At 38.9% G+C, this 18,735-nt stretch overlaps 1 protein-coding gene across 12 annotated transcripts in view; it reads left to right on the top strand.

Annotated features, from left to right (window-relative positions):
* ap3b2 (adaptor related protein complex 3 subunit beta 2) overlaps nucleotides 1-18,735 on the top strand; it is a 47,016-nt gene that overhangs the window by 26,581 nt on the left and 1,700 nt on the right. For 3 of the 12 annotated variants that reach the window (XM_032523895.1, XM_032523889.1, XM_032523892.1), the window contains exons 10-28: nucleotides 107-161; nucleotides 270-341; nucleotides 693-755; nucleotides 881-1,013; nucleotides 1,827-1,936; nucleotides 2,529-2,705; nucleotides 3,346-3,532; nucleotides 4,091-4,221; nucleotides 7,741-7,779; nucleotides 8,457-8,571; nucleotides 8,788-8,965; nucleotides 9,207-9,369; nucleotides 9,535-9,622; nucleotides 9,920-10,029; nucleotides 11,400-11,628; nucleotides 12,275-12,359; nucleotides 12,963-13,060; nucleotides 14,963-14,977; nucleotides 17,248-17,386. In XM_032523895.1, the coding sequence (XP_032379786.1) occupies nucleotides 107-161; nucleotides 270-341; nucleotides 693-755; nucleotides 881-1,013; nucleotides 1,827-1,936; nucleotides 2,529-2,705; nucleotides 3,346-3,532; nucleotides 4,091-4,221; nucleotides 7,741-7,779; nucleotides 8,457-8,571; nucleotides 8,788-8,965; nucleotides 9,207-9,369; nucleotides 9,535-9,622; nucleotides 9,920-10,029; nucleotides 11,400-11,628; nucleotides 12,275-12,359; nucleotides 12,963-13,060; nucleotides 14,963-14,977; nucleotides 17,248-17,386 (2,187 nt within the window). The remainder of the gene's footprint in view (nucleotides 1-106; nucleotides 162-269; nucleotides 342-692; nucleotides 756-880; nucleotides 1,014-1,826; nucleotides 1,937-2,528; nucleotides 2,706-3,345; nucleotides 3,533-4,090; nucleotides 4,222-7,740; nucleotides 7,780-8,456; nucleotides 8,572-8,787; nucleotides 8,966-9,206; nucleotides 9,370-9,534; nucleotides 9,623-9,919; nucleotides 10,030-11,399; nucleotides 11,629-12,274; nucleotides 12,360-12,962; nucleotides 13,061-14,962; nucleotides 14,978-17,247; nucleotides 17,387-18,735) is intronic. The other 9 variants (XM_032523898.1, XM_032523894.1, XM_032523896.1 and 6 more) reach the window with 6 other exon arrangements.

Below are 18,735 nucleotides of genomic sequence, written 5' to 3'. Positions count from 1 at the left end.
ATTAAGGCTAACGGTCCTCTCTTATCACACAAAAAACAACTAATTAACTTTGTTTAATACCTCTGTTCCTATCCTACTCAATTTCTCTGTCAATCTCTCCCTCCAGTGAAGTCCAGTATGTTGTTCTTCAGAACGTGGCAACAATGTCGATTAAGAGAAGGGTGAGCTACACTCGGTGGTATCTTTTGGATGTTTGTGTGAAATTTGAAATGAAATGCTGCAGATTCACTGAGGTTTTTGTTCTCTTTTCCTGTCGTTATGTTTCACAGGGGATGTTTGAACCGTACCTGAAGAGTTTCTACATCCGCTCAACAGACCCAACCCAAATAAAAGTCCTCAAGGTTCTTTTCTATTCTGTTCTATTGTGCTGCTCATGCTTTTCTCTTTATCAATCGATAAATGAGAAAAGGAATGGAAGCTCAATTCTCTCAATCAGAGTCATGGTAGTATAACATAAAGTATATATTTGCAGCATCTTACACTAACTTATTGAGTCAACTCTTGGCAAATCAACTCCCATAAATCAGAATGAAGCAGTTTTTAAAATGTAGACATCAGTGTTAACTCTTTGGCACAGAGTTAACAGTGCTAAAATAAAGAAGATGAAGAAATTACAGTAAACATGGCTTTGTATTCCCCTGATAAATGAAGCTTTCAGTGTTAAAAAACATTTTTTTGTTTTTTTTTTGCAGCTGGAGGTTCTCACCAATCTGGCCAATGAGACAAACATTTCCACCATTCTCAGAGAGTTTCAGGTACAGTGAAACACAATTAAAAAGTAGCAAAAACAAAAAGAAATTCCAGATCTGTACATCAGCAGGAGTGATTCACCAGCTTCCTTTATGTTTTACTGTACTGAGTGAATATTTCTTTCCGACAGACGTACATTAAAAGCATGGATAAAGACTTTGTGGCCGCCACGATCCAAGCCATTGGCCGCTGCGCTACCAACATCGGCGAGGTGAGGGACACGTGTCTGAACGGCCTGGTGCAGCTGCTGTCCAACCGAGACGGTGAGTCTTTCAATTTGACAGTCTGGATGCTTTTTAAGTGATACATATTGCTGTATATGTAGTACAATGAATACATAGCTGCAGCTAGCAGTATCAGATTTGAGGTCAATAGGATAATTGAATCATGCTTATTCATTTGCATTTGTAAATTATGAAATAGAAGTTAGCACAGTGAAAAAAAGAAGTAGAACCTAAGTTTAAGAAGATTAGATATGAATCTCCAAAACGCAGACTTCATGTCCAAACAAACTGAAAAAATCAAATAAAAACAACCGGTGTTATGTAGTTAATAATTAAAGGACTGCATTTGAATTTTAGTAAGTCAATCTACTTCAACTAAAACTTTATTTGTGTCCCCAAGGGGCGATTGGGTGTGCAGCAGGTATAAACACATAAAAGACACATAAATACATACGTGATAGACACACAGTCACGAGTGGGGTGGGGTGGACTGGGGGGAATAGCGTAAACCTGAATAACAGTACAAACTGGAACATAACCTAGAACCAATAAAGTACAGAGCAAGGTGCATGGGTAGCAGCATTAAAGTAGCCTACACAGGAAAAGTGCATACCAGCCAACCAGAGTAGAATAAATAACCAACCAAGAAATAAAAAAAGAAATAAAGTAGCCAAAGAGTTCAAGTATGACCCGTCAATGACCCGTATTCAAGAGGGAAATGGCTGCAGGTATAAAGGAGTACTTATACCTGTTACTCCTGACAGTTGGACATCTTAATCTAGGATGAAGATTTAGGAAAAAATCAATTCACTTTTTATTTGATGATTTATGTCTTGTCTTCCCGTTGTACAGAGTTGGTTGTAGCCGAGTCGGTGGTGGTTATTAAGAAGCTGCTGCAGATGCAACCGGAGAAGCACAGTGACATCATAAAGCACATGGCAAAATTAACAGACAACATACAGGTGAGAGTCTCATTCACAAACTGCTGTCTGTCAATGTCTGGATGTAAAACAGGGGTCTCAAACTCAACTTACTTGGGGGCCGCTGGAAGTAGAGTCTGGGTTTGCTGGGCCGCATCAAGTATTCCAAAAAAACCTCAATTTCCTCAAAAAAGGCGCGGAACTGCCGGTGCTTAAACCCCTAGATCGATATGGTTGGTGCATTTCACACAACAGACACACATGTCAAACCTCAGGCATTTGCCACAAAGGGTACTTAGCTAGCTTGACAACGGTTACGCCGCTGTCAGAGACTACTACGAGCCCTAAGTGACATCTCAATGACAAAAAGTTTCAGAATGCGCGGGCGCACTTACACTTACTTTGATGTCAAGTAGGGGGCCCACAATATCATCCGCGGGCGCACATTGGCCCCCGGGCCGCGAGTTTGAGACCCATGATGTAAAACGTTTAGTTACAACAAAGGTAAGTTACAGCAAAGTTGTTCTTGGTTTGAAAAAATCATGGGTTGCTGTGTTAAATCAAGCTGACCAAATGAAGTTTATCTTTCCAACACCCAAACACAACCATCTAAATTGATTTGAATTGTTCTCAGGTGCCGATGGCACGGGCTAGTATCCTGTGGCTGATTGGAGAATACTGTGAGCATGTACCGAAGATTGCCCCGGATGTTTTGAGGAAGATGGCCAAATCGTTCACTAACGAAGAGGACATTGTCAAGCTACAAATCATCAATTTGGCCGCTAAGCTCTATTTAACCAACTCCAAACAGGTGTGACGCCATTTCATCACTAGTATTTAAAAAAACTATAAAACATTAACTTATCAACCATGTGAGCAATGCTACCAAGCAATCAATAAAGTCTTAAACTTAATCTGTAATAATTCATCATCATTTAATAGTTTGTTTTTTCTATTATTAATAATAATGATTAATAAATTGTGTTATTAATCAGAATCTGCAAAGTAACTAGCAATTACACTTAATAAACAAATAAATGTAGTGGAATAAAAAAGTACAATATTTTACTCTGAATTGTAGTATATAGTAGCAAACATTGGAAAAACTGAAGTTAAGTAAAAAGTACCTCAAAATTGTCCTTAAGTAGTACTAGAGTAAATATACTTACCGGTAATTACTTTCAACCACCACTTTTGAGCAGAGTTGCTGCAGGGGGGGGGGCCTAATTATTTTTTGATAGTTGAGAAAACAGAAAGAAAGACAAAATAATATTGCTATATATATGTATATACACCTAGCTACCTAGCAACACCCAAGGAACTACTCAGAAAATCCTGTAAAACACCTAGCAACCACCACAATCAACCAATTATTACCCAATGCAACGTGATGATATTACAGTTTGTACTTCCTTCATCCTACATGTCCTTAATATTCCTTCTTCTCGCAGACCAAACTGTTGACGCAGTATGTTCTGAACTTGGCGAAGTACGACCAGAACTACGATATCCGTGATCGGGCACGCTTCATCCGCCAGCTCATCGTGCCCACCGAGAAGAGTGGAGCTCTCAGCAAATACGCTAAAAAACTGTTCCTCGCCCTCAAACCTGCACCAGTCCTCGAGTCTCCATTTAAAGGTACAGAAGGCATTTACATTCGACTGCGAGCAAGTTGAAAACTAAAAAGTCCCACTATAATTCTTGAGATAAACATTAAACACTGAAACAGAGATTACTCAAAGATGTGCTTTGATCAGCTAGTAGGTTTTTATCTAGTTTGGGAAATTTCTTTTTGAGATTTCCTAACACTTCCATGTTTACTGTGTATAAACTCAGAGGATATCTCTGATGTCTGTTGCATATCAACTTTTATAAATTTGCTTGTACTCCTAGACCAAAACCCACATAGTTTTAGGGATAGTAGTCTGTACATCCATGGGTACATTGCAAACAGGCACTGCTAATAGCTAATTTTGCATAATATAATGATGCCAATTTGCCAAATGCAGCCCACAGCTTTGTAACTGACTCCATGTCAGCATTGTACTTCCTCTTTAAATCACCCAAATCACCTAAGTTATAGGAACTGTAGTTCCAAAAATTAGATCATTAAAATAATAATAATAGGAGTGACAAAAAGTGTGTTCCCTCTGTGCACATTTGCATCCTGTATTCCTTGTTCTTGGGTTTTTGCAGACCGAGACCACTTCCAGTTGGGTTCATTGTCCCACTTGCTGAATGCCAAGGCTGGCGGCTACCAGGAGTTGCCTGACTGGCCTGAAGCCGCCCCAGACCCCTCCGTGCGCAACGTGGAGGTGAAGGATTCTGTGCGTGCAGTGGGAACAGTAATATACAGAGACACAGGGGTCCTCTGGGCTCTCCAGGGGCCCCAAAAGGTGGAGGGGAGCGAAGGTTGCTCCTGCCCCAGAGCAGTGCCTCAGAGGGGCTGGACAGAGTCACCCGAGCCTCACATCCAATATAACATTAACTCCAATATAACATTGATTCCTCTTTCACTAGCCATCTTTCATCCACTTACAGCTCATTAGCATTAACAGCTCACCCTTTTTGGCCTCCATCTATTTCCAAATGGATGCTGCTTAATATCTCCCTCCCCTGCATGGAGGACAATGAGTCACAAAGGAGAAAAGAGGATTACAGCTTCTATTTAGAAACGTCTGATTCACTATGAAAACACAGTCGTGGTAACTTTGACACTCTCTGCTGCACTTGCTTCTGTTCGGCAGCAGCTCACTCGCCCCATCCAGGTGATTCTTCACCGATGTTTGAGCCAATAGCACATGCGATCCAGAAGAGAACAGATTCGGGAGCTACAGTCTAAGTTTTCCCTGCAATTCAGTATCAACAGCAGGAAAAATCACCTCTCCTGTAGTCTGTGCTAGAGGTTGACCTAACGAGGACTGGCACCTACAATTATACAAATATATCTGTACAGGTGCAGCTAATAGTTGATAATATGCATACATTTATTTTTCTAATTTCTTTCCCAAATTTTCTTCAGGACTATAGCTGAACACAGTAATTTGATCCGAGTCTTTTGTAGAGCATCGTCCCAACTCACCAAAGTCCCTCCTCTTCTTCTCCATCCCATTCACTCCATGTGCCATCGGTTCATAACCAATAATGTGATCTAAATGAAGACATAAATCAAATCTTGAGTGTGTCACTTCTTTGTCAAAAGACTCATACAATTCAATTGATATTAAGTTTCAGAAGTGACCTCAGGGCTTGATTTTGCCGTCATATTTGTTAATTATTGTGATTATAGTGTAGTTTCATTTTGCTTACAGCTCAATGTTCCATACCCGGTGTTAACTTGTCATTTCATTGTGTGGCAGATTTCAAGATGAGGCCACAGGTGCAGGTGGAGTTATATTTTAACTGGTGGTGTACAAGAGACCATACAGGGAGTTTAGTTTGTTTTGAGATAAACAAGTTATTGAGTTACATTATTGTTGACCGTTTCCAAAACATTTAATTCAATTCTAATTTGATTTCTAGCCCTCAGACAAATATTTGTTTCTCGTGAAAGTTAAAACTTGCTTGAGATATCTGATCCATCACAGTGAGCAATGTCTTGCTGGTATGTTGTTATCAGAGTTACATCATGTGATGATGCAGCTGTGAGCAGTCTGTTTTGAGAACTCTAAGAATCTCTGACATTTGATTGATTTTCTGACAGCAGACCTCATTACTGCAACCAGGTTAGCAATGCCCTACCCCAATTTTGCCTCCCTTAATGTGGTCTGGCAGGGATCAAATCACATTATCTTCCAACGGATTGTTTTCACCGTTTGCAGTTTTCAAACTGGAAAAAACATGGCAGCTGTTCATTAAAAATCCTCTAAATTACCAAACTAAATTTAAATGATTTTAGGTCATCGCAAAATCATGTCACATTTAATAATGATAGCATTTAGTTTTATTTTAGATACTGGATCCAGGTGTTAGGGGGGTTATATTTGATGTCTTTGTTGATGGGTCTTGTATGTATCGCTTATCGATTTACAGCGGGTGTTGCAGAATGCAGAAAACCAAATTGGTTTGCAAAAGTTGACCCAAAGCGAGACATTGAAACCCATTTTAACCTTGGTACATAGATTAGTTTAGCTAATTTGGAAAAGTACATATTATGATTTGGTAAAATATTGCACATTTAAACATGATGGGTGGTGTTGATGAAGGTATACTTCATCTGATAGGGCTGTGAGATCTCAAGCATGTCTCAAATCTCTGCCAGATGTTAATCAAAGTGTTTTAAAATAAGTGACGACTTGGAGGATAGGTAATCAGTCTAAAGACCTAAAAAATATGCTTTTAAAAAAAATGCTCAGCAATAATATATAACATACAATGACCTTGCTGCATCATTTTCAAACTGAGTGTATTACATCCACTGCTCTCCCTCTGCACATTATGAATATCCACAGACAGAGGAAGTCATAACCACCGGCGAGGGGCGAATCAGCTTGCTAGGAGAATGGAGAGAGGTGCCCCCCCCCTCTCCTCCCCCCTCAGTTTGGAAGTGCAGTGGTGTTTGTTTTGATTACTGCTTTATTTCTTTTCTCTTACAGTCTCTCTCTGGTTGTCTTAATGTAATAAATGAGGATGATCAAGTTGACAAGATTAAGAAGATGTTACCCCTCAGTGCTGAATCCCTGAATAAGTGCAGATTCATATTTAGAGAGACAGCTGTCTTTTTCCCAAGTGGAAAGAGATTAACTAGAAGATACACAAATAATAATTTAGCCTCTTGGATGTTAAAGAAATTGAAGTTGTAGAATAAGAGTGGATGAGGAAGATGATTCAGGAAGCTCATTTAAGCAGTAAAAAGGATTAGAAAACTGAGCTTGACAACAGTCGACAGTCTGAAAGTTGCTCAGTTGTCAAGGAACTGTAGATACAAACCTCATATTATATTAAATATGCCGAGAACTTTTAGGACTTGTCTTCCATGTAGGCTTAGAATTGAACATTTGAAAACTGCAGTTGACATAACAATCTCCTCTCAAGGTTCACTTATTTACACTTACTTTTAGGCCAACAAGGACAACAAGTCCTACAAGTGTTCAGAATGATAGAAAGTTTTGAACAAATCTGATCTTTTGATGGTAAAGAGAAATGGGAGATTAAATCTGAAGTGTGTTGGATAAAAGCGTCAAATAGTAGATGCGCCAACAACGAACGCCCCCGAACAAACGAGTACAGAGACCTTGAGTGGAGATTGTTTTGCCATCTGGTTAGTTAGGGGACCACTAACTTCACTGTTTCCTCTTCTGCACCTAATTGGTCTCACGTGGAATTTGTGACAGTTTGTGAAAGTGTCCCAAATGTTGTTGTGTGATACTGAGTGATGTGATTCTGATTTCTGCTTGTCCCTCTTTTGTTCACCCTTTCATTTAGTTTCATTTGAATCCATGCTACTATAACATCATGCTTTGTCCCTGATGAAGACTAAATGCATTGTATCTGCTTGATGTATTAGAAAGTAATGAGTTTTAATGTTGACTTTTTTTTCTTTTATTTAAGTATATATTTGAGTACATTCAGTACAATTAAGTTATATTGGAGTGCATTGATTTTACCAGAAAAAGATCCCTTGATAAGTTTTTTATTAGCTACCTATATATTATGCTAAATACTGTGATTGAATTTGGGGTTTAATTTTTGTCTCTGATATCAGAAACTGTTCTCACACGTCTTCTTTTTTAGACCCAGAAACCTTCCAGTGCCTGTTTCTCTTGCTTTCCTGACTTTTTTCTAAAAACTTTCTCCTTCCTTGTCTCACCTGCATCCCAATCTTTTTTCTTTTTCACATCTGCCAGGTTTTTACGCTGCTTGAAAGAGTCACAACATTAACGAGTGTGAGTCAGTTAGCGGCAGAGAGCCCACCTCCTTGAGCCTCAACACATATAGCGGCAAAACCCAAGTGCTTTTTGACCCCCCCACCCGCCTAATGTATAGCTGCTGTTCTGTGCCTAGCCAAAGCTACCTGAAACAAAGCACCGTCTTCCTCTGTGTCTCTACCATTAAAGAAGTATTTCTTTAAGTAAGATGGCGGTCCTCTGACACATGGAGATGCATTAGCAGCCTTGTGGGTTTTTAAATGGGTTTGGAGATGTCCACACTCATTAGCTGATGGATCTAGTTAATGAGTTTGGTCACACAAAGAGCAAGACAGATCTGCCTCAGTTTTCATTTGTAAAGTGTGGGAGGATTGCCGCCACTCCTCAAAGACATCACTTCTCTTAATGGAACAGCTCCCCGTATTAAAAGAAAACCATTTCTGCAACTGGTCATGAAGGCATCACCTGGTGTTATAGTCTATTTGTGCAAAAAAAAAAGAAAAAGAAAATTTGTTCTCTGACTGTCAGATCTAAAAGCAGATCTGATGGCTGGCTTTGTTTGGCTGCATCACGCCCAGGCCGAGGCATTCATGGCCATGCTACTGTAATCTGCCCACGTCTCTGCTTCCATCTGACTGGTTTGCCACCGAGGCAGAGCTGACGGCTAACTATGTGAATTCTGCCTTTTCCGCCAGGTGCCTGAATGGACCAAATGCAGCAGCCGAGAGAAGAGGAAGGAAAAGAAAGTGGAGAAGCCGTTCTACTCTGACTCAGAGGGCGAGTCTGGACCGACGGAGTCAGCTGATAGTGGTAACTTTAGGGGGCTATGTCGGTGACATCACATCCTTTAGTCAAATGAGTCCGTTTCAGATGTTTGTGTGCAGGTGTGTGTGTGTGAGCATGAGAGTTTTTCTGAAAGCCAGCACAAATGGGGCTGCTTTACTAAGGCTGCTTTTCGTGTCCATGTTTTCTGTGTAAAAATAAATGACCTACTCACCCTCTGACTCCGACCTTTCCCGACTTCAGAGTCGGACTCTGCCAGCAGCTCAGAGAGTGGCAGTGGCATCGAGGAGAGCGGGTCGGGATCAGAAAGTGAAGAAAGCGAGGAAGGCTCTGAGTCTGAGGAAGAGGAGGAGGAAGAGAAGGAAAAGGACAAGAAGAAGAAAAAGAAAGAATTAAAAAAGCCAGTGCAAGAAAGCGAAAGGTATCACATGCTTTTAGTGGAAAACGTTTGACATTACATTTTGTGTGCAGGTAAATCATATACCTTCTTAAGTCCTGAGACATATAATTCCTTTTTGCTTTCAGTTCATTGTGTGGTAAACGGTGGTCCCTTTGATATCTTCTCATAAGCCTATTTCACTGATCCACTTTAGTTCTATTATACAGTACAATATGTCCCATCAACTTATAATAAACTTTCTGAACTTTGCTTTCTTTCCCAGCGAGCAGAGCAGTGAAGAAGAGAGGAAGCATGAGAGGAAGAGTAAACAACGCAAGAGCGAGTCAGAGTCTGAATCGGACGAGGAGGAGGAGAGTGAGTCTGAAAGCAGCCAATCAGAGTCTGAAGACTCGGAGTCTGAAGCAGAAGTCAAAAAGAAAAAAAAGGTATTGAAAAAAAACAATTTGGACAGAAGAAGAAGAAATTTGGACCCTATCAACATCTAAAAAACACCCATCGACCTTTGGACCAAACATTGCTGTATTTAGACTTAACACAGTAACATGAAAATCTGCATGTATTCATGTCAGTGTTCTTTCATCTCCTTCCAGGCAGCTGAATCTAAACCTTCTTCTAAGCCTGTCAAGAAAGACAACAAGAAAGAGAAGAAAGAAATGTCTCTGCTGGACCTTGATGATTGTAAGTCTTTTCAAAACCTTTTTTTTTTTTTTTTAACTTTTTGCTTTGAAAGAGAATACAAAAGTAATGGCCCTCACTTCCGTGAGGCAAAGTCAATGGACAAGGTTGTTGCAAACCGATTGTTGCGTTTGTTATTCAAAATCATAGTAACAGTTTGTCTCACTTTACTGTGCCGACTCGAAACAAAAAAAAACATGTTCCCACGACAGATAGTATAATGAATAGATGAACACGGTCAGGTCTAAATTTAGGGACATCCTTGTTGAATGCATCACACACTCTCATTTCCATTCCCAGTCGAACCTGCTCCCTCTCCTCAAGCCACACCCGTCAACGCCTTCCTGTCCAACAGCCTTGCGACCGACCTGGAGGGATTATCTTTGTCTGATGCTGTTCTCTCTCCGGCAGTAAGTACTTCACGTGTCTCTGTATCTTCCTGGTTAGTGTCTTCACTCTAATAGACATTTACTCTAATAGACAAAACGATAGAAAAGATTGTAGAAGAGCTGATAACTGGTAGTTCAGACATTTATAGTCTCTGCATACAGCTGCTACACAGCTGCCTCCTACTATATTAGCATTTAGTTGTATGCTTGTTGATGAAACTGAAATGTTTTTAAAATACAAATAAGTTTAATATATGTTTTTTTAACATGAGCAGAGTCACACTGGCAAATTATAATGCATAGTGCCGCGATAAATACTTAAAACCTTTACGTGAGGGTCCTTCCCTTGTTGAAAAAATACTAAAGGTGCCAGTGCTCCATGGGCCAAAATAATGTATTACAATATACAGTAAATAGGGCAAACACCCTGTTTTACACATCCAACTAAACAGGCACTTGTTGGCACAATGTTGATGCAGTGTGAATTTTTTCTGTAGGGAACTAATACTTTTAACTATTTTGGCACCACATGAATACAGCACAAATGCACCATCAATGTTAACAAAAGTGAAAAATAGTTTGTGTGTCGGCCCCTTGACTTGGAAGGGGTTCTTCCTTGGCCCATGCCACACAGTTTTAACAACTTTTATGAAAATCGGGCCAGTAGGTTTTCTGTAATCCTGCTGACAAGTACAGACAAACCAACCACCAAACAGACAAGCCAAGCTGATCCAAAAACATAACCTCCTTTAAGGAGTAAGACATTTGCTTTGTCCAAATTGTACCCCTTAACTCTTACCCATCATTTCCAAGTCCCTCTAATGGTGACTAGTGGTAAACAACTCAGCTATCAAACTGATTTGTTCGAAGCTGACAGCAGGTCCAGCAACAAGATTGTGGAGAGAACAGCTATACGAAAAAAAATAAGTTTTGTACTTTAGTGCCCATAACATATGAACCACTGCATTAGTCAGTGGCCGATTGAATTATATCTTTACATGACTCTTGGTGGCTTTTTTTTTTTGGTGAAAATCTGGGCGCCCCTCTTTGTGGATTTTAAATACATTTTTGACCGCTCAGTGGTGATTAAAAGAGTTGTTTTGAAATTGTGTTATACCCAAAGAAAATGTCTCTATAGTTTTACAGCTATTGTTCGTAGTGTTTTGTATTTGTAAAGGTCTGAGAGCATCACGCAACCTGCATTTCCAACTTTGGCCACCTCACTGCACCAACATTAAAGTCAATGAAAATATATTTCCTAACAAAGCCATGTGCCATGTATCAATGCACCAATAGGTGCCACTCTGTGAATATCTATTGAGGATATTTCCTTCAGAAATAGTGAACTATGTACAAATGTAGCTCACATGCTTACATGTATCTGCCTGCAGACCATCTCTCCCTCCAGTGCACTGAAGAGCTACGAGATGCTGCACCGGATCACTGGCGAGGGTCTGTCGGTGGAGTACTGCTTCAGCCGACAGCCATTCAGCCCCGACGCCAACATGGTGGCGGTGCAGATGCAGTTCACCAACAACGCCACCTCCGACACCAAGAACCTGCACATGGAGGACGTGAAGCTGCAGTCGGGGATGAGGGTCAAAGAGTTTCCTGAGATCGGTGAGTGACGGGCTGGTAGGGAGGGTAGAGACTGAACTTTTTATTGCCACGTGATCCAAATCAGACACTAGTATTTATTTTGCAGTTATTAAAAAAAAGACATAGCCTTTGAAGCTGCAGTGTTACTTTCACCTTACAAAGAAAAGTGTTAGATAAATTAATGAATATGGCCATGATGTTCTGTTATTAGACCATTACCAGTAATGTTAATTAAAATAAAATGTTAATGGTGGCTAGGGATTGTCAAAATACAAACACTTCTTCTTCTTACTTTTTGTGTACAATTTGGGCCTGTTTATGGTGCTAAACGACAGGCCGGGGGTCACAAAGACCATTAAGAACGGAATAAAACAGGGAAGAATAAAAAATACAGGTAAAAGAAGACACAATGGAATAGTAACAAACCATATGAATGCAAATGGAATTTGTATGAACAAGATTGGATGGATTGTTATGGTAATGGTTTACGTTTCAAACCGTTTGTAAGCAGTTTTTTGGTTTTCATCCTGACATTTGGAGTGCCGCACACAGTCTGCTGTGGAGCACACATGTTTAATGTCGGATCAAAGCTGCTGAGTGAAAGTTTATGTGGTTTTATTTGTGCATGTGTCAACACTGTTGCGCTTTTGTTCTTGTGCGTTGACAGAGCTGCTGCCAGCGGGTGAGATGGTCACAGCCGTAATGGGCATCGATTTCTGTGACTCAACACAAGCGGCGAACTTCCAGCTGTGGTGAGATGGATTCTGTGTTTTATTGTGCAGACTGTGTTTTAACAACCTGCACTCTTACTATAGTGCTGTGTGAAAACATAATTGATTCTGCTGAGTTTTGAAACTGTTGAAATTGTTAGCTTTGCAAGTGAAAAGTTGTTTTAAACTCACAATTATGATATTTCCAACCATGATTTGTGATCAGCACTGATGAAACTAATAAAACAATAATAAGCAGTGAAGTTTATATCAGGGGTCTTCAACGTTTTTTAAGCCAATGACGCCCTTAACAAATACTTGGGATTTTTATTGGAGGAAGACATGTCTTTAATTAAAATAACCTCATAATTGTTGGCATGATTTTATAAATCATGTTTTAATGTTAAACATACATGTGTCACAGTGAGTCCTTAGGATGAACTGTATCCGTGGACGGCCTTAGTGACTACCTTACCTATAGGCCAGTAAGCAGTGGGGATTTACAATTGCTAATAATATGTTGGATTCATGTTAAGACTTTTATATTTTTGACAAAAATGTACCATAATTTGGAGGCTCCCGGACCCCCTGTCCTTTTAGAAAAATAATAATTCCTAAGACTGCTATTTCTCTCATGTCTCTCAGCACTCACACCAGGAAATTCTTCGTGTCGATTCAGCCGCCGGTCGGGGAGCTGATGAGGCCCATCTTCCTAACAGAGAATGAGTTTAAAAAGGAGCAAGGTGAGTGATAAAAGAAAATGAAATGACTCTATTAGAGAATATAGAATATAAAGTATATATATAAATATATGTATATTTATATAAAAATATAAAGTATTTCTGATTCTGAAAAACACTGTGACTTTTACTACCATCTCATTAAAACAAGTCTATTCAAGAGGGAAAGGGGAGTTAGCTACTCCTGTGTGTAGGTGGATGCACAGGTGATTTCTCATATTTCCTTTCTTACTACTTGTCATATCTATTTTGTTATTTCTGCAACTTTATTTTCATTTATACTGTATTTCCAAGCATAGAGTGGGTTGACATGGGCAACATTAATTATGGGTTATATCTCATAGGAACATACTGTATATGCAGTCCATTTTGACCAGTACTGATCATTTTGATCATATTAATCATATGATACTGGTCAATTTCACACAGTTTATTTCACTAACAATTGCAGTCTAGTTGTCCTTGGTCGGAAGGTTTGTCAACTATTCCAAAAATGTTCATTATGTCTTTCACAATCTCTTCACACAGATTTTTATTCTGGGATCATTTTGTGGGGATATCATTGCTGTAGATATACTTGATAAACAGGCATTGGTGTGCCATTTGTTTGAGGAAATTTAGACCTTTGTCAAGTTTGAATAGTCGCTCCAGAAAGATTAGAAAACCTGCTGCACCTTTGTTGATCAAAGTCTGATGTGCAAATTCAGTAACTGCATACAATCTCGGCCCGTTGATAAAATGACTATAATGAGGTCAAATTAAGGTGGATACATCTATAAAACTTGCATTACGTTTGCGGTCAGAGAGAATACAATCAAGTACCTTTTTATTATCATTAGCATTTATTTTAATATTTGTGTCCCTATAATACCTATAATAAATTTGATGTCAAGTGCAAAACTTTCATCACTGAAAAGCATACATTTTATTACCTTGAAATGAATGCAACACCTGTAATTAGACAGGTGACATCACTCATACAGTTTATTTTTGTAGTGTGTATTCTTTTATCAATATCCCGTAATATACACACGGTTACAGTACATACTGTAAATAATCACAGTATTGCATGATGTTTCTTTATTTTGATGGACAGCCGTTCAAACTAACGCTCTGTCTCAATACCCACACTAAAGTATTCGTGAGTAGTCAAGTGCGTACTTATGTGAGATATTTCTGGTAATCACGTCCTTTTGAGGGTTATCGTGGTTCACTGGAACACACTTCATTAATAATAATGATCCTCAGTCGAGCACAGATCTTTATTTTAATTTAGTCTTTATTTTCACATAAGGAACAAACATGTAGAATGAAACAAACAGTATTACAGTTACATTCAGATGAAAGTTTGTTAAACGATTAACATATTTTTCAGATTAAATGTTTGAAATTTATTCATGTTGACATGTCAGAACTATAAATGTATTCTTATCATCTATCACCATCCAAAGCTCTTCTTCTTTGTTATATCTGAGAGATTAAGTGACAACAATCTGTTTTCACTGTTTATAATGTTCAGACACAAATGACAATATTAAGGGAGAATCCTACTTCATGTCCGTTTTTTATTTGGTAGCTTATCTACCGCCAACAACTGGGCTGATGTTTCTCAAGTGTGGGTGAAGTGTACTTGTGTGTTGTATATTTCCGACGTGGGACACACTTGTTTACCGCGTGTGGGTATTGGGGCAGATCCTGAGTGTTAACGGGCCACTTATAAACCAACCAGGTTTTTCAAATATAATCTGGGAAAAATGTTTATAAGAGCAGCTAGTGTCTGTTGTTCCGTGTTCATTTCCCACCCTGACTAACACTGAGCCAGTTTTGAGCTCAAACAAACCCGTAGTGACTCTTTAAACATGTGTCATATCCACGGTTCCTCCCTTTTTGTACTGTCGCCAATAGAGAAGCTATTACTAGGTAAGTTAATAGATTTGTTTTTTCCCAGCCATCTGTGTGCCCACCTGCCTTTTAGCCAACCTCACACAGATCCCCCTACTCCTTCTCCTCCTCCTCCTCCTCCCCCCCCCCTGCCTTGGTAATCAACACTTACCTGCATCTCCTGGTCTGTAGCTGTAGACCACATGTGTCAAACTCAACGCCCGAGGGCAAAATCCGTCCCCTTGCAACTTTTGATCCGGCCCGCGTTTCGCTTTAGTACATCTTACATTTTGGCCCACCTAGATTTTGTTGCCCTTTCTGAAGTTTTTGTCCCTTTTTTCCAATGAGTTTTTAGCTTTTTTAAATATTTTTGACACCTTTTTCCAGCATTTTTTGGCACATTTTTCAAAGCTTTAAGCGCCTTTTTTTATTTATTTATTTATTTTTAGGTTTTTGCCGTTTGCTTAGACAATTGTGGGGCTTCATGAGGCCCAAAATATAAGTGAGAAAGCTATATGAGACATACAGTAATAAAGTAATACAGTACGGTAATATTTGACTTTTTCTTTTAAATAAAAACATGTCATAAACTATACATTTCTGGCCCTTGATGTGATTCTCATTTTCCAGTCTAGCCCTTAGTAAAATTGAGTTTGACACCCCTGCTGTAGATAGACTCACCTGTACTAACAACCTGCATCCTATTTAAGGCCGCTCACACTCAGGAATGACGGGAAATGCTCATCCACTGATCCCGATTCCCTTTTTAAGCAATGTTTGAAGCAAAAATAACATCCGGCTCGTTCTTATTTCTGTTACCTGAGCTTTCAAGCTTCTAAGGACCACTGACCATGTTGAGATTCAGAAGTGCTGTAATGTTACAATGTTCAAACCTCGGTAGCACTGACTGTTTTTGTGACTTGCAGTTTAAAAGACATCTTGACGTCTGAAACCAGACTATATTTGGTTGAAGAGTAAGAGCTTATTTTAGACGTCTTGGCTTCAATGATTAGATTTCAATGTGCAGCTAACAACTATTTTCATTAGCGGTTAATCTGTTGACTATTTTTTTTATCAACTGATTGTTTGTTTAGTCCAGTGTATTCCAGCATCTTTGGCTCAGGAACTAAGTTTTGTCTACTTGTAACCACTTTTCACAGGTTGCATACTTTCTTTCCCTTTGAAGTTTTTGGGGGAGTTTTTCCTTACATAAATCGAGGATAGAGGGTGTCGTATGCGATACAGATAATAAAGCCCCTTGATGGAAATATGTTGTTTGTGATTTGGGGCTACATACGTAAGATTGATTAAACTTGAAATAATTTTTTCTCAACCAATGACTCAAAGTGTTTTACATTAATACTTTTTAAGGTATATAAAATATATAAACTAACTATTTATCTTGTTGAGAGTCCTGACCAACAGGTTAGGAACCACTGGCTTTTTCTATTGTAATGGAAAAAAAATTATAATTGCCCATTACAACCTATACCAATAATCCAAAAAGATATTAAAGTTAGTTTTAAATTACATAAAGCAATCCAAAAATTAAAAATAAAATACTTTCAATGATGAAGCTGTAACCAGCAAATGTCTGGCATGTTTGGTTGATAAAGTACTTTAAATAACTTATTTATGTTGATTATATTTTCTGTCAGGAGACTGATAGTTCCAGCAGTAGTTAGAACTTGCGTCACACTAAAATATAGTATATAGTCATTCAAATGCTGTTGAAACAACAATTACTGCCTATTTACTCAAGACATGTCAACTAAATGTATCCAGGTTTTTTAACTGGACGTCTTGATGTCTTTTGACCTGCTATTAAGAGGGGTAGTTCTTAAAGGGAAAACTGCTTTGGTGCAAAATGTCTTACTTTCAGACTACATTGAAAACTCATGAACAAAGTTGCCTCTTTATTGCTTTGAATTCACCAAGAGAACTCTCTCCCTCCTCTACTGTGTTCAGTGGGAAGCATTAGTGCATTCCAGTTTAAGTTTAATTTTGTAATCCTGATGTATTGAGTCTTACATCACATCACTGTAGTGTTAGCCTTAAATACAGTATCTGTAAATAATACTGTATGTCTGTAGTTGGCAGATAGCCAAAACAAACATTTATTATTTGACTTTGTATAAAAATAACACTGTATTGAGTTCCACACTGACACCGTACAAGCAACACCCTGTTATGTATTGCTGTATCATTAACTGCTTTGCGTTTTATGCCACTGGAAAAAAGAAAATATACAGCAGCTACAACTTGAGAGCTTACCCAGTTTGACCAGTGCTCTGCTCACTCCTCTACAGGTCAGCTGATGGGTATGAACGAGATCACGGAGAAGCTGACCCTGGACGTGAAGTGCCGGAACGAACACTCCATCGTCCAGAGGGTGACCACCGCCGCCAACCTCAGCAGAGTCCCCTGTGGCTCAGATAAAGAGTGCAGGTGAGAAGATTAGAATACATGTCAGCAGGAACAGCCTCCAAATATCTAGGAAGTGTACTGTATGCTATCTATGAAAAAAAAGATGCATCATCCCTTCATGATTAATCTAAATCTGATCAATCGGGCCTGAGATCCTGTTTATAGTCACACATTTCAGCTTCCAATTTCAGTCAGCAAAAGCTTATTTGTGTGATGTGTTTTAATCACTTAATTGTTCATATGCCCACTTCTGTGGTGGAGGAAGATCATAACACAAATACAAACTGGTACACTGTCAGTTGTTGGAGCATATTTCAGCTTTAAATAAAAATACCAGCAGTGGAAGAAGTACTCAAGTCTTCTACTACAGTAAAAGTAGCAATACCACAATGTAGAAATACTCTGTCACAAGTAAACGTCCAGAATTTCAGTACAAAAGTTTTGGCATCAAAATATACTTAAAGTTCTCATTATGCAGAATGGTTCATTTCAGAATTATATATAGATTTTATTTATTTGATTAGGACAATGAACATTAATCAACACTTCTGTAAATGCGCCAGTGTTAGCCAATCGGTTATTTTTTAAATGTAGTCCTATCTGGCATGCATGTCTTTATGGTGGGAAGAAACCGGAGCACCCGGAGGAAACCCACGCAAACACGGGGAGAACGTACTGTACAAACTCCACACAGAAAGGCCCGGAACGACCTGGATTTGAACCAAGAACCTTGGCAGAAGGGCCGACCACTTAGCCATCGGGCTGCCTATTATTGGATTATAATTAGTGATGCATTAGTGTTTGCATCACTTTAATGTTGCAGCTGATAAAGGTAATTTTAATCGCTTTATATACTGCTGGGTAGCTCATAAAATTGCCCTAATAAAGCTTACTTTTAATAATAATAATTAAATGTATTTGTTGATTATATGTTGTTTTTTTAATCAGAATCAAAGTCAAAGTCAAAGTCTGCTTTATTGTCAATTTCTTCGCATGTCAAAACATACAAAGAAATTGCGTTTCCCTCTATCCCACGGTGACAACAAGACATTTTTAACCAATTAGGTCCACAGACAAACATAACATTCAAGTAAACAATATAAAAAGTAAAAATAGGAAGATATATACAATGAGGAAAATAAGAGCAGCAAAATTTGAATTAAAAAATGTGCAATTATGCATACAGTCGACAGTCAATGTAATGTGCAAAAGTCAGGCGGTAGCATAGTGGTGCCAGTTATGTAGAGCAGCAGGAATGTGTTCCCAAGTGTTTTCAGGACAACAGGACAACAACAAGTGTGCAAGTGTGCAAGTGGAGTTGTGAAGGTGGAGTAGTGCAAGGCAAGGCAGCCATTTTGGGTCCAAAGTCC

Source organism: Etheostoma spectabile, chromosome 8, assembly GCF_008692095.1.
Source record: "Etheostoma spectabile isolate EspeVRDwgs_2016 chromosome 8, UIUC_Espe_1.0, whole genome shotgun sequence".
NCBI lineage: Eukaryota > Metazoa > Chordata > Actinopteri > Perciformes > Percidae > Etheostoma > Etheostoma spectabile.
The sequence above is the reverse complement of the archived record's forward strand: the minus strand, read 5'-3'. Positions and strand labels throughout refer to the sequence as shown.